The sequence below is a fragment of the Limulus polyphemus genome, unplaced genomic scaffold (assembly GCF_000517525.1).
Source record: "Limulus polyphemus unplaced genomic scaffold, Limulus_polyphemus-2.1.2 Scaffold2109, whole genome shotgun sequence".
Classification (NCBI taxonomy): domain Eukaryota; kingdom Metazoa; phylum Arthropoda; class Merostomata; order Xiphosura; family Limulidae; genus Limulus; species Limulus polyphemus.
This window is the reverse complement of record NW_013667719.1, coordinates 6,554-34,478: the sequence shown is the minus strand read 5'-3', so window position 1 is coordinate 34,478 and position 27,925 is coordinate 6,554. Positions and strand designations below refer to the sequence as shown.

Here is a 27,925-nt window from a genome sequence, read left to right as displayed (position 1 = left end):
TACGATATTTCCAACAATTACACCTTAATTTTACTATTGACCAATAACAAGATTGCTGTATAATCTGTTAAATGTTTAACATTTACATATAGCAAGGAATTGATTTGGCCTTACTACGTCTTTGGTCCATACTCTCATTAATCGTTGTTGCATAACGTTTTTTGTATGCATTGTTTGTATTATGAGACTTTCAAAAACCTGATTAAATTTTTAGAAAACAAAATAAAAGCTATTAATTTCTGTACAATTCTATCACATCACGTAATCAAAGCATTTATTTATTAATAACAAAATGTATTTCATATGTTGTGTTGACTTTTCATAAGCACAATATTTTATATGTTGTGTTGATTTTTCACAAATTAAATTGCGAAATAGTTGTCAACATTTCAGCTTCTCAACGTGTTAAACTAATAATATGTAATACGTGTAACGTTCTGTTAGATGATTAGAAAATACTTCTCGTATATTCAAACTAAGTTGGAAGGACGGTGTAGGTAGTAATTAAAACTAGGTTTTCGTTTCTAATTGTTTTTTTGAAAAAGATAAATTAGGCTTATGTAGTAATACTCCGATGACAAATGCCATTGTTATTAATTTAAATTTTATATTATATTATTTATAACTCATTGTAAATTTAATAATTAACTTGTATTTATTATTTACAAATTAGTGCAATTCATAATAATAGTTAACGTGTATTAACTAACTAATTTATTACTTGGCTTGTGGCAATGTGAGTGGAGTTGTGTAATATTTTAAATTAAATGTAATTGTAACTTTTAAGGTACTATTATTAATCAAATATTTGAAAAAATAAAAAACGTTTAGTAAAAGTAAAATTCAGAATACAAAAACTTCAAATTACTCATTATTGTTAATAATGATATTGTTTCAACGCGTTTATGAATTACGCGTGAGTCCTTTTTGTATTATTCAGTAAACTTAATTTTAAAATTGAAGCCCAGTCCACTTAACGAAAAGCAAGTTATTTCTTCAAGTTCAGTCATTTCCTGCAACAGTACAAGTCAATTTAGGCTCGTAGGCCTAAATCACATAAAACTAAAGTCACTTGTTAAATTTTCTCTCTTATCTACAGTACTAATTCAAAAATATACAGCACTGAGCTTATTTATTACTTAACTAATTCACTAAGTAACTAATCAACTTGCTGACACACTGATTGGCTGGCTCTCTTAAACTCCAGTATTTTATGCATGTTTTTCCCCAAATCTCAGATGAATTTGAAACATGTCAAATCTATATAATCATGAAATTTCTGTTTGTCACCCATCATCATTTCATTATGATGAAACCATCTAGCAATGAATAAAAAGAATTCTAATTTAAGATTTTAAAAATACAGCCTGTTACACTACTCCCTACCTGCATTATGAAGTCTTTTTAACAATCATAATACACAAATAAAACAATGATGTATTAAACTTGTATAATTAATCATAAAGTTACTATTTACAATTAACAAAATAACTATTTATAAATAGACGTTACAATCATTAAATAATTAATGGTGTTGAAGTACAACTAAATGTCTGATGAACCAAACAAACTCTCTTCATTATTTTGTTTACTGCCCCTAAATGTCTATTTACCAAATCTTTATGGTGTTTTTTTCTTCCACGGATTGTGGTCCAAAGATAGGTTTGTCCTTTATTGTCACTTGTTGTCTTGTCATTTAGGGAGGTCTCTTTCTTGATAGATGGTTAAGCAAATACAGTGGTGGCTATATCCCTGTTGATATCCAGGAAGTGGTCTAAACAGGAACTTTAGGCTCTCCAGCATGTTGCTTTAACCCCTAGCAAAGTCTTTGCTAAAGCTAAACAATTGGCTGTTCTGTTGATGTCCTTCCAAGTATAATCACAACAGGTGACATTCAGCTTAACATACACTCCTCTGTATTATATTCTATTGCTAACTAACCACTTGTTTTTCTTCATGTTGAATCCATCATCTTTTTCATTACTGGAGAAATTTTCCATCATTCATTACCATGTTTGGTCAAACAACTGTAGCTGTAGAACCATTGTTGGTGAATATGTTGGTAAGGCTTCCCATCAATGGATCCATTAACTCATGTTGATTCCTCAGTCTTGGTTATAATGGTCATGTTTCCCACATGTATACCAGTTTCGTTTTTTTTTTTTGGACTTCCCTTGGGAGGAGTTTTTTTTTTTTTATACAGGCTTTGGTTTGTAGTTCATGATAATATGTCCTTTCACTTTACAGTTGAAACATTTATTGTCTTTGGTTTCGGTGTAACTACTTGTCTAATTAATCATTCAATTCTTCTAGACTACCATCAGAGGGAGTTGATGTAATCTCTAGAGAGGTAATCTCTAGATGATGCTTTTAGTTTATCTGTAACTTTGCTGGATTCAAGTTTCATCTCCAACTGGAAAGCTTCGTTTAAAGATATATATATATATCAACTTTGCTGTAGTCTAATTTGCATCCACTGTAGCATCTGTGAATTCATAAAGTGCCAAAGAATCTATCATTTCATGTGGAGTGCCAAGGTAATATACAAGGAAAGTTTTTCCACATCTTTGGCAAGTTTGTCTAAGATCTCATCCTTCCTCCTTACTTTGCTTTTTAAACTTTATTTTGGACACTTCCTTTTGGTGTGTCACACTAGACCTGTTATATTAAGGCATCCAACACCAATTGATGGTTGTTGCAGCTATCAGCTTGAAGATTGCTTAATGTTATTAAGGCTGACCATTTTAATTGCAAAATGAGTAGCTTGTTGTTTACTGTTCCAGTTGCTCACTTTGTAATTTATTTTGATATGAACCTAATAAGCTTATTACCTTTCCGTTGTAGAGTATATGTTTCTTAGTTGGCAAATTTTGTTGTACTGGCCTGTTAAATTCTATGACTTGATAAGACAATGATATAAATGTAGTAGTAAATGGAGATACTGCAGTTAAATATCACACAGTAGTTGTGGTAACAGGTGTAGGTAAGATAGGTTTTGCTATTCCATATTTTATATTTAAAGGCAGTTGAGGATAGAATTTTTGTGCAGGTGCTGAGAGAAATGTGGTTGGTTTTTACGTATTTTATTCTGATACTGATGTGTTTTTTACTTCAGTGGTGTCTTTTTATGCTTCATTGCTGTCCTTTTATTGTTCTTCAGTTTTGTCTTTACAGTCTTTCTGCAAAAGATGTATTTTTTACTTAAATTTTGTTATTATAGTCCCACTGTGCTTCTTGTAGCCCCTCTGCACATATGCAATAATTTCTTTGATGTTGTCTTCAATCAACTTTTTGTTTAAATTCTTTTTTGAATCTTAATCTATTTCTTACCTCCTCTCTATAACTCTTGATCTTCTTTTAATTTTTTTTATAATTTTCTTCTTGGTTTTCATATAATTTTCTATTTCTTTTTTTCATAATGTTCTTTTAAGTTTCTGTCTCTTTCATCTTGGTTTTTTTTTCATTTTCTTTAAGTTTCTTCTTATTTTTTTTTCATTTTAAGTCTCTGCTTGTTCTTCTTTCCACTGTTTCATCATCTTCAGCAAATTTTCGACTTCACTTCAAGCTAAAGTGACCAGATGTCCTGGTTTTGCTAGAATAATCCTGTTTTTTGGTAGTTTGTCCCAGTGTCCCAAGAAACATTCTTGAAATGCACAAGATGTCCCCGTTTTATGATAAAGACATCAAACTGTCAGTCGCATTGAATCACAAGTGTAATAATCCTACTTGATTTGCTCATTGTTGTAACATGTACACTCCTGCCACCAAATTCTCTCGAAAGTTCTGTCTGTGTATAGTAAGAAACACAGGTTTTTTAGTTAGTAGTACTGTAGTAGACCTATATTGAAAATGTTTAACCTATCATAGTGTCAAAATGCTGAAAAGAAAGTGTTTTTTCAGATACTTTTAAAGCAAAGTTCACTTTTTAAAGGCAAGTGAGTTGGATAACAAAGTTGAATGTACTATTTGCAAGGCTGTGTTTCTGATAGCATAACATTACTGGTCACACTGCCAAGAAAAGCACAGGGGCCATTTTGAAATTAAGGGCTGGGCTGTCCCAGTTTTCAGTTTAGAAATCTGGTCATCCTACTTCAAGCATATGTTCATTTTGAAGTATAGTCTAGTACTGTTCCATTTCACCAAAATAATCCCACTCTTGACACCACTGTTTTAATGGTTTCTATTGTTGGGCAGGTTCTTTGTTTTATTTAAGTAAAAATATTTAGTCCAGTTAATGAAAAGGAAGTTGTTTTATTACTTTAAGTATAACACACAAATTATGTTGGCTGGTAGACCTAATGTACAAGTAAAACTAATCAATCATTTGTTAAATTTCTTCTAATATCTATTAACTCAAAAAGTACAGCAGTGAACTGACTTATTATCTCACTAAATAATCAACTGGCTGACTGGCATTCTCACTAAGTATTTCATTTTGACATTTCTATACAATACTTATTTTTCCCCAAATATCATGAAAGTTTGAAATGTCACAATGAATCTAGATACTCGGGAATTTCTAGGTGTTGCTTAATATTACTACTTCATGCCAAAAACTCTCTCTAGTAAGCAATGCAAAACATCTTAATTAAAATATTAAAAACATAACCTTATCACTAATGAAATGAGTGGGGAAAGTGATGATATATTTTGTCATAAGGATGGTGAGGTAAGATTTCTCCAAGCCCATTCCCTTCACTGTAGTTTTGCTAGATAGTAGATAGAGACAATAAGAACCTCATTAGCATTATTTGAATATCAATATTAATACAATGTTATTAAACTAAACAATAGCTTTTATCTACATATATTGTTGTCCACTTTCTAAATTCTAACTTAGTGGAATTTGTAATAAGCTTTCTTTACAAGTATGTAACCAAATTGTATCATCTGTAGTGCCATAAATTAGTTTTACATAACTAGGATTGTTTGCATAATTTGTAATGTTACTAAATATATATTTTTTAAACTTTCAGCAGATACAAGCTTTAAGCCTCTAGTCAGTAAGTCTTGTGTATCACATTCATGAAGAAATATGGAATTCTCAGTATGTTTCAAATGGACAATATTTGGAACAATATTATATCTGAGTTTGCTCTATGATAGTGATTGTTTGAGTGAAAAAACAGTAGATGCTGAAAAAGGAGGAAATGGCAAAAGTTATGAAGCTATTACCAAAATATATGAAAGCAAATCTGGTAATGATACTGATGAAAAAACCAGAAGTAAAACCAAGTTAAAGCCTAATGCACATGAGATGAAAGAGCTGTCTACAAGTAATAGTATTGGTCACAGTACCTTGAAGCGTACTTTAAATGGTTCTTTAGAAAGAAATGATACATTTGAAGACACCTACCTGAAAACAATTTTTAATTTTCAACACTCTTATAAAGCAGTGACCCAAACTCTGTATGTGGTGTTTGCTGGAATGGTGATTGTGATGATATACTTTGTCATTAGAATGGTGAGGTAAGAGCTAGAAATATAATATTTTTGAATAAATTTAACTCTAATAAAACATTGTTTCAGTATTTCATCTTTAACAAAAGGTGTCTCTTAGCTCTCTTTGAAAATGTGGCTTTAGAAAATGATGGGTTTCACACTTATGGGAATGCTTGATTTGTTATTTTATTATTATTCTAAAATATCAAGTTTTACCCAGTAAAAATATTTACTTAAATATGCAAGTAAGTGGTGGTCAGGCCTAATAACCTTTTGGTTAATTATGAAGACTAATACATGTAGATTTATAGTTTCCCAGTTCTTCATTATACTCTTTCTTGTTGAAAATTACAAATCACAATAGTATTAGGAATTTCTGTAGGGTCAATATACTTTAAAAAATATTTTAAATTTTCAGTATTTTATGGATGTGATAAACTATGCTTTGGTTGAGTTGAGTGATCTATAAATGAATGATTGTCACACAGATCAACTGGTTAAGCTTCCTAAAATAGTTATTCCTTGTATACACTCTGAATTAAATTTCAATAAAACATCACCACCATCCCACCTTTAATAAACTCAATTTTCTTACATATCTGTTCTTCACCTTCATTAGTTAAACATACATGTATAAAAATTATTTTTCAAATTAGCATCTTATTTTAACCCTATAGCTTGTTTCAACAAAAAATTCAGAAGTAATAGTGCTATGATTGCAAATACTTAATGTCACAACTCACAAAAATAATCAATTAATTGTAATTAGTTTCCAATTATTACTCTTTTTGATTATTCCAACTCTCCTGTGAGAATAATCAATTATTTGAATGTAATCAATTAAAGAACCCAGTGGTTAATCAGTTAGAAAATTCCACCAGATGTTCAGCTCAAATATTATGTCTCTTCTGAATAGAAAAACAATCTTTTTTTTTTTAAATAGGTAATCTTTAAGCTTACAGTAAAAGTAAGATGAGCTGTCAGAGAATTCTTATAATACCATATGGTAAGTTAACATCAGGTTTACCACAATAGGTGTGTGGATACCAGAGGAAAGTGTATTAATAGTTAGAAACAATTGAATGGCATTACAGTAGTAAAAAATGTCATAAAAAATTCAAAGCATTTCTTAAAAATAACTTACTTATGTATATGATACATTAATATTTGTAAAATTATGGCATATGTGTTAAAGAATAGTATTGTATGTTGTTGAAATATACAATAATACTCCTTATTTTTAACTTGAGAACTATATTTTGTCCCCAACCCAGGAATATAGACATGATATAATGTTTGAGTATAAACCAATAGTCTGAGAGTTCTTCAGTAAGCTGATATGACATAGTTATACCAGTTCTTATGTAGAATGGTCAGAATTGGAATACGGAGAAAAAATCAGCTGTGATAAGAAGTGTGTTTATATATTTAAAACATACACTGTCAATCTCAAGATGATTTTAAGTAAAATTGATATTTGAAGAATAATAACAAATTATTGATTGATCCCAGGACTGGTGCTAGTGGGGGGCAGCCCCCAAAATGTCACTGCCCCCTACCCAAGCTAATGCTGTCCATTAATCTAATTTTAGATTTGGCTGCATTATGTCTCATTGCTTCAATATTTAATTGTACTTCATTGCCTCTAACTTCTTTCATTGTATTATTTGGATACAGTACATTACCACTTCTCACATAAATAGCTATTCTCATTCAGTTCTGCCCTCTATATGCAAAACAAATTTTTTGCACATGCCACAAGCTTTAAATCTCCCACATGCAATTGATTGATTCTAATGTGTCCCGCATGCAAATCATCATGCAACAACAACCCTCCACCAGTAAGAGTGTGACATATTCTCTTGTAATTGAGTTTTATAATATAAGTTTTGTTAGTTTAGTTGATACTCAAGAGTCCAGTTCAGGTTAGAAATTAGGCTTAGTTGTATCCTTTCTCCCATTCCATTAATACTAGGGGTCTTTGTTATTTAATTTCATTTCTATGGGCACCTGTGGTCTTGGGTCCACCCTAACTATTCCCAATATTACTTGCCTTCCTCCTATAATGGCTGAACCCATTTCAGATGGCTCAGATTTTCAGTTTTCCTCCACTTTATAATGTATTGCATTTCAGGCCTCCACTGCAGAAACTGCTCAACCTATCTCATTTTTTTTTTGTTTTGTTTTGTTTTAGACACATTTCACAGTATATTCCCTTCTCCTGACATCATTTCTTTATGATCTTTTTGTCTCTTTTGAGATTGGGTACTTCCAAGCCTCACCATATACAGGCTTGAATTATTTTGGCCTTATCTTACCATCAGGCAGATTTTCTTCAGGATTTTATGTCCTTTGGATCTTTGTTAATCCTTTCCATTTTCTTCCCTACCACATTTTTCAGTTTTGTTTTACCCTATCTGCTCTCCTGCGGGTAATGTTTACCTTCCAGTTCCTTTCTTAGGTGTTCCACCTATATTTAGGGATTTTCATGGGATACCTCCTCCTCCTTCCCTCCATGTTGAAAGGTTTGCCATCCTTCATTCATTCCTCTTCGGAACTTCTTGGGTGGGACATTGCTGTTTGTTTCCTGTCTGCTGCTAATAGGGACTTACTGTCGGATCTTTTTCTACACAGATTCGATTTTTTGGGAGGCTCCTGTACATTTAGCATCATGCTATATTAATTTGTTTTTTTTTGTTTCAATCCAAGATATTGTCATCTTTATTCTTTTACATATCCAGCAATTTTCTATCCTTTAACTGTCTTACCTATGGGTTTTCTCCATTCGTTTTGTATGCTCTATGCTGTTTGGGGTTCTGGGTCAATCAGTCCCACCTCAATCACTTCTTGGTTATTCTCCATTTTCATATGTAGTCTTTGATCACATTTGGGTTTGCTATTTCTGCATGTCAGAATATGACCACATTACACATTCTTATTTTCCAATTTTTGGAATGCTCTTTTAGGTTATTTCACCACGTGATTCAGTCCAAGTATCATGTCTTGCCTTTGGACTTGTCTGGAACCATATGTCTTTTGAGTGGTGGTCTGCATTTTATCCAACTTCCACTTTTTATGGGTGATTTTACCTACACTATTCACTATTGGTTAGCTACTTTCAAATGGGGATTATCTTCACATGCTCATATACTCCTTCTGCAGTCAGCTTGGGTTGTTGGATTTTCCTATTGGATGTGTTTTTCCTGTTCCATACCTAACATTCTCGTCTCTTTACACACCCCTCCGTTGGGACCATCCACTGATCTTCCTCTTAATTTTATTTTTTTCTTTTCTTCTATATGATAGGTTTTCATATCCACTAGGATGTTGGGTTAATCACTTCCTTCCCCTCTTCTGGGTTGTTTCTCTTCCCTGATGTTCATCTTCATTGGTTGGAGATGTGGTTTGATCTTTAGGAGGCTTCAGGACTATGGTCTCCAGGCGAATGGTCTTATTTCCTTCACACCCTGGCACTTCATCAAATCCTGTGTGCTTTTGTTCACTCTTTTCATTTTGTCTGGATTTGAATAATCATGTTTCATTTCAACTATTCAGTGGTGGTGGCTTCTGTTGTTCACCAAGGGGATGTCTTTCTTGTTATTTCCTTCACACCCTGGCACTTCATCAAATCCTGTGTGCTTTTGTTCACTCTTTTCATTTTGTCTGGATTTGAATAATCATGTTTCATTTCAACTATTCAATGGTGGTGGCTTCTGTTGTTCACCAAGGGGATGTCTTTCTTGTTTCTTTTGTAGTAGACAGTGGATCTCCCTTTTTGAATTCATGCACTTTACATGCATTTCCTGTAGGGTCATGTTCCAGGTTTTTGTCCTTGTTGCTCATTGCCTTTCCAGTCCCATCACATTTTCTCCCTATGAGTAACCTCTCGATTCTCCAAATTTTTAATGACTCTACCTCCTTCAAATGAAGTTTTTGAATTTTTATCACTTCCTAAGTAATTCCCTCTTTTGTTTTTGACCTCCAGTTCATCATCCCTTTGCCTTGGATGTCAACATGTTCAGACAAGATTACATCCAGTTTCTCACATTATTTTTTCTCCTTCCATCAATTTTTTCCCAAACCGTCTATTCATCCATGTCACTCAAGTTCATGTCTTTCTAATTGATTTCCTGGCTGGCACAAATCTGGGTTTCTCTGCTGTTGGCTCATTTGTTTCCCTTGTTCTTGATTATTTTTATTTACTTCCATTTCTTGGCTCATGGTATATTCCTTTCGACTTTTCTGTTTCTTTTATTCTTTGTATCCTTCTTCCCATCATCGATTCCTCATGTCTTCACTCAAGTCATGCACCTTCACTTTTCCCAGCAAATCCAAACTGTCATCCGTTGGAGGTTCTTCGTCTGTTGAGTACTGGGACTACTCTTTATACGTTAATCTCCTATTCTTTACTTTGGGTAGCTGTTTCTTCCTTGTCGAGGTACCGTCATCCACCTGTTGCCATCCTTCACTCTTTCGTGAGACGGTGACTGGGTAAATTACCTTTTAGTATATATTCCTCTTATTTGAAGGGGCATCTCCCTTTCTTTTTCTTGATGGATTCTGCTATGTGGCGAGTTGTGCCTGTCCAGATATACCTAAACTAGTAAAAGCTGCACTGTAAGGCCATGATGAATTCACCATTATAATTCCATGACACGCAACTTGCACTGTGGAGATAGGGTGTTCTACAAGATCGCATATAGGTTTATCCTCATGATAGGTTTGCTTCATAACTTCCCCATCCCAGACCATACTTACCCATGAACTACATGGGTAAAGCAGAAGGGGGATAGCTGCCCATCCCTGCCATGTCTCTTATTGAATAAATTGGTATAGTCTGCTTTTCAAAATAGGGATTTGTGGTCACCCATTGCACTGTCTAAAATGTTGTCATTTTTCTGGACTCTGCTGCACTTCCCCCCCCCTTTCATCTAGTGGAGTTTGAAAGTCCTTACTACTTTCCAGTTCCAAGCCACTAAGATGGTGGACCTCAGAGGCATCCTCCTGAATGTGATTCCGAGGATGTTCCTGCACGTGGGGCAGTTCCTGTCCTGGGTTTTGGATTGTAATTGACTTACTGACGGTATGATCCTCATCCTACTCCTGCATGGATTTCAATTCCCAGCAGCATGGGTTTTAGATGTAGTTGACTTGCCATGTACAGTTTTTCATGCCCTGACCACTCTACTCCTAGGGGCACATCTTTTCATCTTACCCACTTTTGTTTTCTAGGATTGCATTTTCTAACTTTAATATATAATATATGGTTTGGATCACTGTCCTGCCATAGTTCTCTTCCATCTAGATGTACTCCTCTGATTTTCTGCTCATATGTGAAACATATTTCCATAATGGGCAAAGAGTATACCTGTTTCAGAAGTGATGCAGTCTTCCATCATATGATCTTCAATTCCGACTATCTCTCTGGGAGTGTCCTTTGGATGTTTCTTTCTTTCCCATGTACCTGTTCAATGTGGGATTTATGTGAGAAGAGCTAATGTACTATATCGGAAATTATAATATTCCTATACTGAGAATGTATTTACGATAGGTACTTACCTACTCTTACATTTCTCACACTTCCTCCCCACTGAAAACTGGTGTTTCCATTTTCTGCCAAAACTCAAAGTGATAGTTTGGTAGAATTGAATAGAGGGAGTTGCATGCATCAAGAAAGTATGTTGCACTCTCTTATTGGTGGAGAGTTATTGCATGATGATTTGCATGTAAGATGCATTGGAATCAGTCAATTCCAGATATGGGAGATTCAAGGCTTGTGGCATACACCAAAAAATATTGTGCATATAGAGGGCAGCACTGAACAAGAATAGCTATTTATATGAGAAGAGGTAAGTACCTATCAGAAATACATTTTCAGCATAGGAAAATTATAACTTTAAAACAATTTCCTGTTCAAAGTGATCTTTTTCACAATATATAAAAGTGTATAAAACAAATTTTATTTTCCAATACTTTAATTTTCATAAATGCCCACAGTATTTATTCATAAAGAAAATTTTTGTTATTTGTACCAATATTTAAGTTTAAATTTTCAAGGTCACGTCGTAGAAAGAACAAGTCAAGGAAGTATGGTCTCATCACTGCATCTGGCTCAGAAGTAGAAATGCAACCACTGGATAAAAGTGATGATGATGAAGAAGATGCAGTATTGTTTGATGTTCATCATAAAACTATTTACAATTTAAACTAGGATGCCTCAAGAAATATGTAAGTCTTTATGTTATTTTAAAAAATGAAAATTTGAATTTATATTAGTTGTTATGAAAATAGTTTAATAATTTGCATACTGATTTTCATTATGTTTAGGTTGCAAGGCTTATTTTAATAAAACTCAGTAAGTAATTCTTAAGTTAATATTATGTTGCATACTGTTGTTGTGGGCACGTGGATGGCTCTTTATATACTGACCTTTGTGTTTGTAGATTTTTACCTGTTATAAAATGCCACACTTTGCTTACAACAGCTAGGGTATGACTTGTTGCAGGTCTCTTTCTAGATGGTCTTGGTGTTCCAAGTTGATCCATATTCCTTTATTTACTAATGCCATTAAATACAAAGGATATCCCCATCTTATAAATTCAACATCCCAGATCAGAACATATTTTTGTGATCTGAATGTATGAAAATTTTGCACTGTGAAAGACTGTTACATATCCTTCCCAAAAGCAATCAATATTTGATGGCATCATACAACCTACCAAACAAGTGTAATTTTGATACATACATTCTACCGTGACTTTATATCATCTCTGGTTATCATATGATTTGTTGATTTGTATATTCAAAATCGTTTTATTATAAAGTACTCAACCACCTGTAGAATGCAAGGAACAAAGCTTTTAACTCTGTGAAAACACCATTGGTGCTTTGTGCCAACCCCTGTTTCTGTGAAGCTATACGTAGCAGTGTTCACTGTACTTCTGAATTTACTACATGTTACTTCACAAAGTTTAGCAAGCTTTGAGTAAATTCTACAAGTCTGTTGTACAAAAAAAATTGCCTGTGAATTTATGAAGTCAGTGTGACCAGACTTTGATTAGTCTGAGTGCAAGGTAATTTTCGTGTCAACAATATAAAAAACTTTTTCTTCATCTAACAGTTTTCATATTTCATTTACAAAATCTCTAGAACCTCCTAAATGAATTTGATGATGAGGAACCCAGTTTTCAAAAAATAAAAGTTTTGAGATGACATGAATGGGTATAGAAAACTTTATTATAAGTGTACAATATTATGACAAAGAAGCTTGTAATATTGCACTTGACCTCTACTGTAATGATCCCAATACACTTTTTTTTTCTCCCTCTTAGAATTCACAATAACAAAAACCAACTTCATTTTCAACAACAAAAACTTTCTTCAAACATATGGTTTATGCATGGGCAACCCTGTTTCACCTATTCTCGCCAACATATTTATGATCCAGATTGAAACACAAGCCATACAGTCTGCACTTTATCCTCCCCTATACTGATACAGATATATTGATGACACTTTTTGGAATGCACAAACTCCATTTGCCCTAACATCAAATTCACCACTGAACACAAAAATAACAAATAGTCGTCTTTTCTTAACCTCAACATTACTAGATCCAACACACAGTTCAAAACCAAAATGCACTTGAATATCACTCACACAGGCCTCTACATCTCCTGGAACTCCACCCATGAATCCAAACCTTATAGATGGAGCATCAAGAATTTGTTCAAGTGACTACGTAGATGAAGAAATCATATATATAAAGCAATCCTTCATTTGCACCAACAAATTGCCACATAACCACCAGAACAAAAACTTCAAACTCAACTCACAAACAAAATTGAGACTAATACACCAAACAACAACAGAACATTACACTGCAGTTTACCATTCATCCCTGAAATCAGTTCAAAAATAATCAACATTTGGAGAAAACTTGCCACTAAACATAAAATTCCTCTTGACTTCAAATTCACACAAAAACTGCCTAAACTAAAACCGTTACTAAATAAAAATTACATAGAATCACACAATACAAATGTTGTTTATAAAATAAAGTGCAGAATTTTACATCAGGGGGAACCAGGAGAAAATTGGAAACCAGATTCATCAAATATAATAAAAAAAAAACTCCCGTGTTTACCATTGTTGCAACTCTAAAATTCACAGTATACCTATACAAAATATTGTAATTTTAAAACAAAGAACCAAACATCAACATACGCAAAATAAAGGAAGCTATCTTAATTGAACAAAACAGCCCTACCCTAAACTAATGCCCCAGGGTACTGAGATACTTTTACTAAGTTGTTAAGCAATCTCCGGTCATGTGACCTATTTGTTTCATACTGTATATATATTCATGTGTCTCTGTAAATTACTAGTAGCTGATAATGCCATAATCTTGCCCAAACGTTGTATACTTATATTAAAATTTTTTTCATTATCCAGTGAAGCTGTCTCCAAACTTTTATCTCCTAAATGAATGTCAAGTTTTTTCAGTGAAACTTTATATTTTATCTGTTATTTTCTCTACTCTGATGCTAACTGTAGTGAAATCAGCAGTTTAAGGTAAAATGAAAATCTAAATTACTCCATATTTTTTCTAGAATGATTACATATTGTAACAGATGATTATACACTATTTGTTCTTTCAACCAAAGCTAATAGACTTCAAATTTACAAGCGTGCACTGTAGAATTATAATCATGCCACGTGATTGTTTGCTCTATGATAAGAGTATCATGAGTAATATCTCTTTGTGGGACAATGCTAAGTCTACGGGCTTACAATGCTAAAATCTTGGGAATTCATTTCCCTATGGTGGACACAGCAGGTAACCCCATGTGGCTTTGTTCTAAAACAAACAAATCATAAGTAATTTTTGTATTTAATTTATTTTTCATTTATGTTTTCTTATCTAACTCGTTAAGTTTCTAACTTTTGCATTTTGGTTACTTTTATAGAAATAGATAAATTATATATGTAAAAAAAACAAATTTAGTACTGGAGTTCAAGCTTTTTCTTTTGTTGTTCACTACTTTTTGTAATGAAGATGGTGTTGAAAAGTATTTTTTTTAATTTAGAATATGAAACTTAGAACAAAATATTATCATGCACAAGAAATAAAATGTCCTGAAACTACTAGAATTTAACTGGCTTTCCAACTACTGTCAATGGATTAAAAAATTCCATTAGTTGGTAGAGACAAACATTACAAAGGCAAACAATGAAACTGAGGCCAGATATTTCAAAATTGGACACATGAATAAACTTGTAAAGAATTTATTAGTAAAGGATAATCTTCTGTTTCTTTTGGTTATAAGTAATCCAATAGCAAATGTCAGACAGAAGTGTTGACATCCTTTGGAAGACATGATAGGAGGGACATGGCATGTGGGTTAGCAATATATGTATAGTGTAAGTGTTTAACTTGTGGAAAACTTGGAATATCATGTAGGGGGTAGAACAAAATCGAAAATAAGCAACTTGGAGTGATAAAGTTTCATATGATAAAGATGTGAAGATTGCGAATTTATTTAAAGATTTTGCTTTTGAAATTACAAAATTAAAGATGATATAATGTTATAATTTAAATTATAAACTATGTATCGATGCCAAGTTTATTGGCCTACATTGATAATAGATCTTTAATTTAATACTGAAAAGATCATAGGTTGCACTTTGTCCCCCCACCACCAAACATGTAGGGTAAACTTACACTACATTCCATTTGAGTCTTTCTGAAAGCCTTTTTTATGTCTTTATGTATATTGTTTATAAAATTTCTTTACCATTTTTTAGTAATACTAATTACATAGTAATTACTATATATATATATATATACTCATCCATTAATTTAGAAAGTAGAAATTACTTGAAATATTCTCAAACAGGAATAATAAGTGTTTGTTTTTTATTTGTAATTTCCAACTTCCACCTTACTTATATTTAGATTTTTAGTTTACTGACACTAATACACTATGCTCCTGCCAGAATACGTACAAATAGGATGTCAAAACGTTGTACATTTGCTGTTATGTTAAACTTATATTGAAGTTTTTCTTCATTACCCATTCAAGCCGTCTCCAGCCATTATTAATCTCTCAGGTTGTAATATTTAATGTCACAACCACTGTGTTCTTGATTAGAAGTTGGTAAATAACATTGATTAAAATCCTGTTGTTTCCAATAAATGTAGTAAAGAAGCTTAACAATTATCATGCCTAGTTTTTGTTTTGTTTTTATCATGGACAAAACTTAGTCTTGTATAAAGTTGAAATGTGCAATTTTGTTTTTCATAAACTTTAGTTGATATTAGGAGATTATCAACAAACATTAGTCACAGTGACAAAAAAAAAAGCAACTACTGTCTTACAGCAAATGGGTTATTTATATCTTAAATGGCTTGCACTGGTTATAAATTAATACTTTTATTAATCTTTGATGAAAGATTTCAGATATATGGCAAAATAAATATATTTTATAATTATTTTTAACCTTTTGGAAACAAGTGGTAAAATTCTAATAATGTTATTTCATGATTTCTAGCATCAAATAAACTTTTTCTGTTTGTTTGGCCCAAATGTTAAATAAATTGATAGCTAATCAAGTGAATTTTTCAACAAGAAAAAATAGTTCTTGTAATGCAAAACTCCTTTATGATTATACTTAGTAATAATTGAGATTCATTGGTCGTGTTTATCAAGAATGCAATTAAATAATAAGTTGATTCATTTCTAAGCATTTTTTATGTATTGGACTTGCAATTAAATTAGTTTAAAACAAACATGCAGCTGAACTTGCAAATTTAACACAACATGTAGAATGTTCTGGACTTTATGAAGTTTGCTTGATATTCTATCTTGTTTCTGCAAATCAATAAATTTTCAAAAAGTAAGTTTTTCTATGTCAGAAAAAATGCTAAAATGTTAACTTTATGGGTAAAAGGAGCACAGTGACTTGCTATATGAGAAAACACAAATACTTATTGCTGAAATTTAAGGTGAATTCCACCATCATGTTCAAGCTGTTGAGATAGATCAAAGTGTCTGAAAAATGGAACATGTGAGAATGGTTTTACATTATTGAAAACGGCCAAAACAGTAACTTATTATTATTATTACTGAAAATTGAAGTTTGTTCCAAGAAATTACTTTATATCGTATAGAACCACACAAAATACTTAACTGAAACAGTTGAACTACAGTTGCTGCTTTACACTGGACATCTTACTGCATTTAAAACATTTTTCAGACAACTCTGACTGTACAATATAATATGTAATAATTTGCTTCATGTTTTACAGTTTATGGCCTCTTCTTATATTCTACTAATGTGTTGCATTTCTTTACTTGCACATATTCTAATACCTCAGTCTTTATCAGGTGTTATACTTAAGTTGTGCATCTTCATGGGCACTTTAAGTTTTATTTTGTTATTGTTATAACATTGAATAATTATTTGACTTACAGAGAATGGTACATTTGATATTTAGCCAAATGCAAATAATATCTCAAACTCTTCACGACTGAATATTATGTTAATTTTAAAATTTTACAAGTTTCACTTTGAAGCTAATGTTTTTATCAACTTAGCTATTAGCTATTTCATTTCTTTGGTTTCATATATATTTATCATACATCAAATTAGAGATTTAACATAACTTATGGATAGAGTTCTACTAGACCTAGAAAAAAAAGTTTTGATGTTTCTATCTTACTTTAGGAGTGGTTTGCAACTTCCTACATGCAACTTATTTACCAAACATTTGTGTTTTAATTTCCTTAACTTGGATTATTTTAAAATAGAAACTTTCAACAACCATAGTTTTGTTTATATAAAAAAGACAATTTGCCCTCCAAATATTTTTCATTTTTCTTCTAGGAAACAAATATGCAAAGGGAGCCGATTATTTATGGAAGCTGTATAAGATATATCTTTGGATTTTCGTCACACTTATGTATCCTACAAAATGGGTAACGAAGTGTACTATTATTTGGGTGTGGTGCCACAATGTTGTACAAGGCAGTGTTTTTGGCTCATTAACAATACACTTCCCAAAGAAAAAGAAAGCAAAAGCGTTAAGAAAATTTTATGTACATTCTGAAATATTTATCTGGATATTTCTAACACGCAACTTTATGCTAAATGTTTAAATATATTTCAGCATTGCGCCTGGACACATTTCTTACTTTCTTTAATATCTTAATACTTCTAAGAAATTGTGTAAAATAAAAAATTAGCTAAAACTACAAAATAAGAAATCTGATAGCCCAAGTCTTATTTGACAGGGGACCTTTTTTCTGTACTTCCTAATTCAATCTTTAGAAAAGGTCTTATTTTTCCAAAATTTATTGTGTTACTTCTTTTCTTTTATGATTAATGTGTTACAAAACATCTTAAAAGGATATTCTCATTCAAAACTATTTGTTTGATAAAATTAAGTGAATGTAATTAGCACACTGTCAAGAAATTTTGTATCATTGTAATGTTTGTATCATAGTTTTTTTTTGTTAGAAATGAAAATACAGACTTCAGAAATTGTGCTTCCTATTCAGTCTTGTATCTTGGACTGGTCAAAAGCTCATATGTGTAGCTTCAATAAATTGTACTGAATTGTATGTTTAACTGTCCACGCTATACATTCAGGGTTTTATCTTTAGATGCGAGTGTCAATGATAGGTTAATGTGTACTGGAATATATTAGCCAGTTTTGGGTTTAGCCCATTATGGGATACAATCAGTAAATACTTAGGCTTCAGTCTGTTTATGGCAAGATTTTTTATTTGAAGTTTAAATGTGTTTGAAATATTTGAAGATAGCACACAGTAAAATGACAAAAAATCAAATGCACAAAATTATGTTAGTGTGAAAATTTTATCTCTTATCATTGCTAAATTATGAAAATTAAGTTTCTTTGGATATTTTAAACTGTATAAAGATATACAATAACCATTACATGTTGTCTTATGTTCACACGTAGAACTCTGTTGTGCTATAATCTGTAATCCTAAGTTGTGAATGACAGTATAAAAATTCAGGTTTGGGAATACAAATTAAATTTTATTTTAAGCAAAATCATCTGAGTGTCTTGATACTAATTAGCATCTGTATATTCTAGTAAAATTCATCTGTTGGGTCAAAATATTAAAGTATTTATGTTCTTCTGTCTTTTTTCCCACATGTTACTCTTGTAATGCATGAAGTTTTGCATTATTTAGAGAAGGTTAATCCTGTACAATAGTCAGCAATAAAAGTTTGTAACACTTAAGTTCCTGTTTCTTTGCAAATTATATTGTCAATATTGTATCTTTGTATAGTGTACACCTTTTTTTTTTTTTTACAAAATACTAACGAAGTATGATTTTCAAAAAAGAAATTGTTCTGTAGATGTTATTAAAATGAAATAGAGAACGTTTTCTATCATGAAGCAAAAATTTTAGGTCTTTTAGTATGATAACATACAGCTTAACAAGATAGAATGATAATAAAAAAAAAGTTCATAAGAATTAATAGGAAAATGAACGATTTTTTTTATTAACCTGAGTTTAAGTAAAGCTTATAAACATATTTATATGTATAGTCAGCCATCAGGTTATTTCACTGACTCCAGCACAAATAGACAACTATAAACAAATTAGTGTATGTCAAAGCCTAATCCAAAATCTGTTTATTATTAAACCTTGAGTCATTAGTTAACAAACCATTACCAAATTTCATAAACAGTATTTCCTAATGCTATAACAGCATAAAATTTAAGGAATTTAATGGTTAGTAAATAATTTAGCCCCTTAAAAGGTTTTTCACTTTCACATACTCCCTTATTTTTGTATGTGTGTTTTAATTACAAAATTAGGACTATATACCAGTGGTTCCCAACCTTTTCATCACCAAGGACCCCTTTTATTATTGTTTTTGAAAAATTCCATTTACCCAACAAACTGTTTTTATTAATAATAATTAACTCGTTTTCCCATTTTTCACATATATATATATATATAACTGAATGTGCAATTAAAAAAAACAGCAGTATTAAAAAACTTGTTTAATGAGCTGGTATTACCTTTGCAGACCCCAGGTTGGAAATCACTGCTATATACAAACAGTTGTTATATGAACCAAGTAAAAACATCAGATGTTACAGGTTTTATTTACAGAAAAAATTATTTGTGCATTTGTTATCTCCCAGTCGTTCTTGTGATATTAAACCTTTTGTTTTAAAAAAATCCATTTAAATGCTTCCTTTATGTACATTTAAATAAGACTGTAGAATATGAATAAATTTTAGACAACCAGGCCAAAACAAAATGTATGTTACAAATTGACTACTGGGGGTGATGAGATAGTTTATCTCCTGAAGTTAGCGGTTTGGATCTTTTAATAGCCACATACATGTATGAACAGTTTAATAGGACCTAAATAAAAAAGGACAGTAACTACGTTCCCATAACAGGTAGCATACAACAACTGGAACACTGTAGATTTGAGCAGTAATATATTCTCTGTATAATTGTTGATTGTATTTTTATTTCTCTTGTGAAGCTTTTAAGGAGAAATTAAATCCGATACAAGTGTCTTCCCACTACTGTATGGATCCTATTTACATAGATATTCTATTATTAGAGTAATTTGAATTTATACCATTTCTTTGCTATTTATGCATCACGTTTTCGGTTTTTGCCCTAGTTGTCTGAAACTTATTTCAAATACAGTCTAGAGTAAGGAGATATTGTGTTGAGCTTTCTTTCCTTTTGTAATTCTCATGCATATGTGTGTATATATTCGATATAAATTCGTATTTTTGACACTAGATGGCGATTTTACCATTTTAGAAGTTTAGATGTATCATGAGTCTGATTCATTCCCGTTATTAAATCTATTCGTTTTTTTAGCTTTTCAACTTCGTTATAAAATATCATCCAATTAAATGTTCATGTAATGATCATGTTTAGTGTTATTCACATGATAACATCACACTTGTTGTACCACCTGGTTTAATGGGATTGCTGGCAAGTCTACACCTAACTTGAAAGGTTTAACTGCACGTGAAGTGGAATGTGCAAATTCAGCAGGGATATGAAAGTGTCAAACAATTATAATTGTATAGACGTTCATAACACTAATTTAATTTTTAGTTTAATGAAAATTGAAATCTCTTCGAAATATTGCACGAGTGGACTGTTCTTTTTCAAGAATTGTATTTTAAGTTTTGAATTTTTCCTAAATATTCTAGTTAGAGGATCCGTGCCTTGATGGTGTAGAAATTATTTGTGATATCTTAATATCTAATGTACGATTTGAATGAAAATAAAAACTTTCACTTCTACAAAAAAAGTTGTGTAGTTTCGTATTGAAGATATAGAAACTGTCTTGATATTGTGTATTTGTATGTGTAATATTTTAAAGAGAACTACGGAGCTTTTACAAAATAAGAAAACTTGGAAAGTTAAGGTCATCTATTATATGCCTTTCCTTCTTCTTTAGTTTCTACAAAACACTGCATATAAGGAAATACGAAACAAACATAAAATTGATATTGGATTCAGAAATTCCGCCACTAACTTGAAAGTGTGTTTAATCACTAATAATCTGCAGGTCGCTGGTTCGAATCTCGTCACCGAATATGCTCGCCCTTTCAGCCATAAGGACGTTATAACGTGACTGGGTAGTGTTGACTAGTTGCCTTCCGTCTAATCCATCACTTCTAAATTAGGGACGGCTAACAGAGATAACTCTCGAGTAGCTTTGCGCGAAATTCAAGAAACAAATTAATCACCAACTTCAGGCGAATTTTCCATTGTAGGCTACAATATTATCTGTCAAGTATTTTTTGGTCTGTTACTTACGTACACAGTATTATCTGTCAAATAGTTTCTGATCTGTTACTTACGTACACAGTATTATCTGTCAAGTAGTGTCTGGTCTGTTACTTTACGTACACAGTATTATCTGTCAAGTAGTTTCTGAACTGTTACTTACGTACACAGTATTATCTGTCAAGTAGTTTCTGGTCTGTTACTTTACGTACACAGTATTATCTATCAAGTAGTTTTTGATCTGTTACTTACGTACACAGTATTATCTGTCAAGTAGTTTCTGGTCTGTTACTTTACGTACACAGTATTATCTGTCAAGTAGTTTCTGAACTGTTACTTACGTACATAGTATTATCTGTCAAGTAGTTTCTGGTCTGTTACTTACGTACACACCCAGTCACGAAGCTAAGTAAGTACGAGGTAATACACGCATCAGTCTCGTACGCAGAATGTTTGAAAGGGGGTTCTAATTCATGAGATCAAAAGCCAACACCTATTATTCGAAGCATAATCAGCATGCTAATACTACGGGGGTCTTGGGGAATACGACTATTTCAAGCCAAAAACTGCTACTGCTTCATCAGAAGACTGTAGAAAATGTTAAATACCATGTTAAATGTTTTTTGTTTTTTTTATCTTGTCACGAAGCTTTAAAATTAATAGGTAATACGCATCCAGTCACGAAGCTAAGTAAGTACTAGGCAATACGTCTTGTCACGAAGCTAAAAAATGACTAGGTAATGCGCATCTATTCACAATCACGAAGCTAGGATATTACGTGGTGGAATTACCTCTCAAAATACTAATAAACAATTTACACAACAAATTTAGTTAAATAATGTTTCATACACCTCATATTCAAATTAAAGCATATCTTTACGTTGTTGCGATTTGGAATGGAAATAATAAAACTTATCTGTAATCCTCAAGTCTTTGTATGTATATTTAAAAATTATGAAATATTAACTTTAAAATTGTTTTGCTGATACATTGCATGACTACTCGAAACATTATCAAACCACGCGCATGAACTTTATATTAAGCGATACACACTTAATGAAATGCTGTTACATGCAGTGATATATCAAAGTCGCCACAAATCGTGATTGTCACTATACATAATATGTTGATATTTATGTAGTCTCGTAATGTCTCACTGTTAAATCTGCAATACCCGCAGTTTAATATAATCCTTTAACAGTGTCATATTTCATGTTCAGAACTTGTGTGTGTGTAATTTTGTTACAACTTTCGGATTTTGCTACACAGTCTCAAAACAATTTGAATAATTTGCTATTCCAAGGCATACTACTTTGTTTTGTGACGTCATACTTATGTTGTAGTAGATTCAAAAATCGCTTGCGCGGACTAACTGACATCCAGTATTTAAAACTTATTTGTAGTAAAACCTGGGGCTTCTCTGATATTCGCTATTTTGCTTTTTGTGATGGAGTCCTGGTGGGTTAACGGTACATTTGAAGACTTGTAAAACTAAAGTCCGAGGTTCTATTCCTCGCGGGGAATGAAGCGCAGATAGCATATTGTGTAACTTTGTTCAAGACAAACCTTGTGGGATGAGGGAGAGTGGGAGATCTTGTTCTAGAGAAAGCATAGTTGATTCTGTTTTTTCAAGTTAATTATGAATTAGTTTTTAAAGTTTTTTTGTGCTGACTGAAGGATGGGAACCATATTGAAGAAGGACAATAAACAGCTTCGAAGAAATCTTATTTGTATTTTAACCGACGTTTCGGTTTACAAGCTCGAAGGACTCTCGAAAAAAAGGCATAAACCAAAACGTCTTCTTTTTTTTACAATTTGGTGTTGAAATAATTAATATGACGTTAAAATAAATCATAAATTTAATTCTAATATGTATTTACTTAAATAATGTTTAGTTCACACCGAAACAGTTGTTTAAGTAATTGGTAATATAAATAGCGTCTTGACCATTAGTATATCTGTCGCTTCTTAGTCAGCCTGATGAGCTCTGGAATTGGACAAAAGGCTTCCATAGCACTGGATATAGCAGATTCAGTGAAGCAATGAATGTCGGAAAAACCCGAGGACTTATTCGAGACTTCATTGAAAACACGTTATCTAGCTAAAGATGTACATTAGTAACGTACACAACAAATAAACACTAGAAAAATTTGGGGTTTTCCTGAGGTGCATTATATGCACAAAGGTAATTACATCTCTACTTGGATATAGGGAAAGAAGGTGGTATAATTATGCTATAGATTATATGACCCAACTCAAGGAAAGAGTGGAGATTATTTGGTTTCATGATCTGCTAAATCTTGCCACTGCGTTGTATAAACGAATTTGTACTGGCACACAACGCTAAGTCATGTACAGCTTTGATAATTTTGAATAATCATATGTTGACAGGAATAAATTTTTAGTAGCAAGTTTTACGCATCACGTGCTTCGTGTGTATGTGTGTGGCATTGATAATATTCTTTGTACATGTAACATTTGCAGAGTGATAAAGCTATTTTCAACATTAGAAGTTCATAATATTTATTTTCTGCAAGCGAATGCTGTGATCAATAAACATTTGTTGTTTGCTCTACCTAAGGTCCCCCAGTGGTACAGCGGTATGTCTGCGGACTTACAACGCTAGAATCCGGGTTTCGATACCCGTAGTGGGCAGAGCACAGGTAGCCCTTGTGTAGCTTTGTGCATAATTAAAAACAAACAAACTCTACCTAAGTTACAAAACCATTTTATACGCAGCATAGCGGTTAATAGAATTGCTCTTAGTTTTTATTTCAAATACAAACTTTTAGATCATAGCTCCTCCTCTTGACCGATTACAGATTTAATTACAGCCGCGGCTATTGAAGATTTCCTTTTGTTTTCGGATTAAGTTACTTACTTGAGTGAATTCAACAGTAATAAAAATGAATAACGTTGTTGACGTTTTAGAAAAAAATTCTCGTTATACAATTATCATTCCTGAATTCTTAGGTTGCTCGTATTTAAATTAATTCAACCAGTGAAGTGTTAAAGAAATTTCAATTTTCCACTGTATATTTTGTCGTCTATTACACCTGGAGGAAGCAGCAGATAGCCTAAGTGCTTTGCGCCATAAAACCCCTACTAACAACAACAGCATCTCGCGTCACCTGTTTTCTGTTGTTTCTCGTTCTAAAAATTTAGTTATTTTCCACACTTCTGTTTAAGTTTTTCTATTCGTTTATGTCATTACTACAAATAATATTAATCTTTCGGAATACTGCATTTCCCCGGAAATTATTAAAACAGATACGCAAGTGAAATGGTTTAGATGTACCATATTTAGTTTTCGTGAAGTAGTTGGTGGATGTTAATATTCAAGTTGGAAAACGCTTTCCTTTGTTTTTTCTAATACAATCATTTAAATGTCTATCAGAATCTTTGTAAGTCGGGTCCCCCGCTGGCTCAGCGATAAGCATAAGGACTTGTAACACTAAAATCCATCGTGTGATTCCCATCATAGACATAGCGCATGTAGAACGTTGTGTAACTTGCGCATAATAACCAATCTCATTTTCTTTGCAAGTCGAAAGTCACTTGAACGTTATTAAGGCATTTCATTATAATTGTTTAGTAAGGGGCAGGACGAGCGCGACCTAGAGAAAGGGCTAGCATGCCGATCTTTGAATTCCAATAACTAAGTTTCGAACTGTGAAATGCTGATAAACATGCTCCCCACTTTCAGCTATGAGGACGTTATAAGTGTGGCAGGCACTCTCGCTTTAGAGCTAAAACAGGCCGCGTATCCAACTGCTGCTGATTGCACTCACTCTGGTCAACAGCTCAAAATTATGAATGAATCTTAACGTTCTCTGAATCATAAGGTGCCTTTCAGGTTAAAACACCAAAATATAATGGGACGGATTTATTCTGTGCTCTAACTCTGAATGTAAAGGAACGGGTTTTAAAATCCTAACTTTCGTCTCATATCGTATGGACAAAAACTGAATGTTCAGTTTTCAAAACTACTGAATGAGAAAGTTGGGAGGTTATTTAAAGTATTTCACCAAAAATATATAGTTGTCATACTAAAACTGGGCCGATAATGTCCCAGTGCTTAGCGTGAGGGGTTCAGTGGTTCTCATCCTGTTATCGCCAGAAAAACAATTTTTGTCCTGTCCATTTTGGGTGCGTGATAAGACTGACAATCAAATCCCACTATGCAGTCTGACGAAAGTTGGCAGTGGATGGTGTTGATTTCAATATTAGGGACAACTAGCCCAGATAGCCAACAAACATTTTGGAAACGCGACGTCGGCAATAGATATGACAAATATAGTGTGGTTGGAAAACTATTATTATACACTGTTCTAATTGAAACTCCCTCAAGAGACTAGATTAAGAATGTAGTATTTAAAATATGTTACGTCTAATGCTAATGTCAAGTTGGTTAGGGTGCTCAACTCGTAATCTGATGGTCCCACCAAACATGCTCGCCCTTTCAGCCGTGGGGGGCGTAAAATGGGTGGTGATGACTAGTCTTACACTGCTAAATTAGATAGCCCTCGTGTAGCTTTGCGCGAAATTCAAAAACAAACAAACAAACAAATCTAATGTCAAGTATAATTTTAAGCAAAAAAAACACTAAAACTAATCGTCACATTACAGCAGTGAGTGAGTGCAACAATAATATAAATAGTAATATATCTTCTACTCACGCCAAAAATAATAGTAAAAAGTTTGTGTTGGGTATGTGGAATTTCCCAACCCTTTGATCAAGTACCTTGTTTTCAGGAATTGAGAGGATGGTAGGACAAAGCTAGTTATCATTGTCACTAAAATATAAGCACATGCTCACAGTTTCAGCGGAGTTCTCCATTCCTATCTGTTATACTTATTGAAATTAGTCTCAAAGAAATGTATGTATAGATACTATTGTTCTGCTCTGTTATCCAATTTGTATATACATTTTTCAAGTCCCTATACCCACTGATGTTACTGCACAATTTTCTCTACTTTTTGACAGTTGGAACTATAAACGCTAGACTTGTAGCTTTGTGGACTTACAATGTTAGAGAATTATGTAAGGTAATAAAGTTAAGAACCTGATTGGAAGCAAGAGACTTGGTTATCTTCGTCGTAAATGAGCTGGAACAGGCATCGCCAAGACAATAAACATAAATTCTTGATAATGTGTATAGAGTACGACTTTATTTTTTGTGAGCTGGCTTGGATTATTTATATGAAACTAGACACTCCGTTTCAGGTAATCGGAAAGGGCAAAACCGTGAAGTGAGTGCTACATAAATTTCCCCCCCCTATTTCACTCTTCTGCTTTGCAATTCTAAACGTTTAAGACAGAATTTTTTGTTTGATCATTGACTGTGTGAACCACCCTCAGTAGTCGAGAAAAAACTTTTTTTTTATGTTCTCTGTGCCAGATACAACTGGTATAATCCTATATGAAATTTTCGATCCAGTTACAAGTGGTGGTGGTTGAAGTCAAACCAGTGTATTGCAGAAAGTATCACGTTCATTTATAAATCAATGTCTCATCGTATTACGTCTGATATTTGTTATTCAATCGAGATTTTGTTCACGTCGTTGTGGCCAAATGAGTTTTATCATTCAATAAAAGAACGGGCAAATGATAAAATATTAAATTAAGTAACAGTTCTTGTGTAATCCTGGGTCTATGATCCAATAAACTTAATTAATATTGTACAATCGAAATAAATACTCATCAAAATCATTTTAAAAACCTTATCGAATATTTATAAATCTATACTGATTACACAGGCTGGCGATGGTTTTATTGTCTTGGATTTCTTTACATGTTGTACAACAATTCCTTTACGCTCAATCCGAAAATGATATAAATTTTTCTCCATCACGTATAGGTTTTTGACAAATACGCTTTAAAAAGAAAAACATTAAACTCAGTGTCAACTTAAGACTTCTTTGTGAGAAAATGTATTGAAGCATAGCAAATTGTGATCTTATATTATATAGAACAGTCAGTTTCTGCGTAAATAGATTTATTCACAATGACAAAAACTTTACAAGTAATTTTTGAGGCAAATAAGACCTATTATTCTAAATGGTAATTGCAGACTTACAACGCTAGAAACTGGGTTTCGATACCCATGGTGGGAAGAGCACAGCCCATTTTGTAGCTCTGTGCTTAAACTACAAACAAACAAATACATTGTGTGAACCAAAATACTATTAACAACCCTTGTAATATTTACATATGTAAAAATTACCTTTAGGTTCACATCTTCCTGTTCTTTACACTGAAAATGTTTTCTTTTCTTTTTACCGTTGTAAAATAAAAAAAAGACAAGAATCGCAAATTTATCTGTTTCTATGTTTACTGTACCGAAATATAAGCCTGTCGTGATATAAAATACTGTTTAGTTTAGATATTATTGATTAATTTATTTGTGTGAGTGAACATTTTAATATTTTTTAGTTTTTGTTATAATAAGATTTTTTTTGTTTTTTTTGGTTTGTAATTAAGCACAAAGCTACACAATGGGCTATCTGTGCTCTGCCCATCACGGGTATCGAAACCCGGATTCTAGCGTTGTAAGTCCGCAGACATACCGCTTTGCCACTGGGGGCATAATAAGATTTAAAAGCAGATCATTGCAGAAAGTTGTGTATATAAGTCATTGATGTTGAGACTTTCGAAAGTC

General features: G+C 32.5%; 1 protein-coding gene across 4 annotated transcripts; it reads left to right on the top strand.

Annotated features, from left to right (window-relative positions):
• Positions 1-366: 366 nt before the first annotated feature.
• LOC106465978 (membrane protein FAM174B-like) lies at positions 367-18,718 on the top strand. Of its 4 annotated transcripts, none has more exons than XM_022393936.1 (4): positions 367-493; positions 4,977-5,469; positions 11,500-11,670; positions 17,332-18,718. In XM_022393936.1, exons 2-3 carry the CDS (start codon positions 5,036-5,038, stop codon positions 11,651-11,653), a joined length of 588 nt encoding a protein of 195 aa, XP_022249644.1. In that variant the 5' UTR covers positions 367-493; positions 4,977-5,035; the 3' UTR covers positions 11,654-11,670; positions 17,332-18,718. The 4 variants fall into 4 exon arrangements, with proteins under 4 accessions (XP_022249644.1, XP_022249645.1, XP_013781681.1 ...); XM_022393937.1 differs by having other exon boundaries at positions 367-497; XM_013926227.2 differs by lacking the exon at positions 367-493 and adding an exon at positions 719-736.
• The last annotated feature ends 9,207 nt before the right edge of the window (positions 18,719-27,925 follow it).

Coding starts and splice junctions, on each gene's coding strand:
- LOC106465978 (XM_022393936.1), top strand. CDS start 5,036: ATGGAATTCTCAGTATGTTTCAAATGGACAATATTTGGAACAATATTA. Junction 5,470..11,499: donor TTTGTCATTAGAATGGTGAG/GTAAGAGCTAGA, acceptor TAAATTTTCAAG/GTCACGTCGTAGAAAGAACA.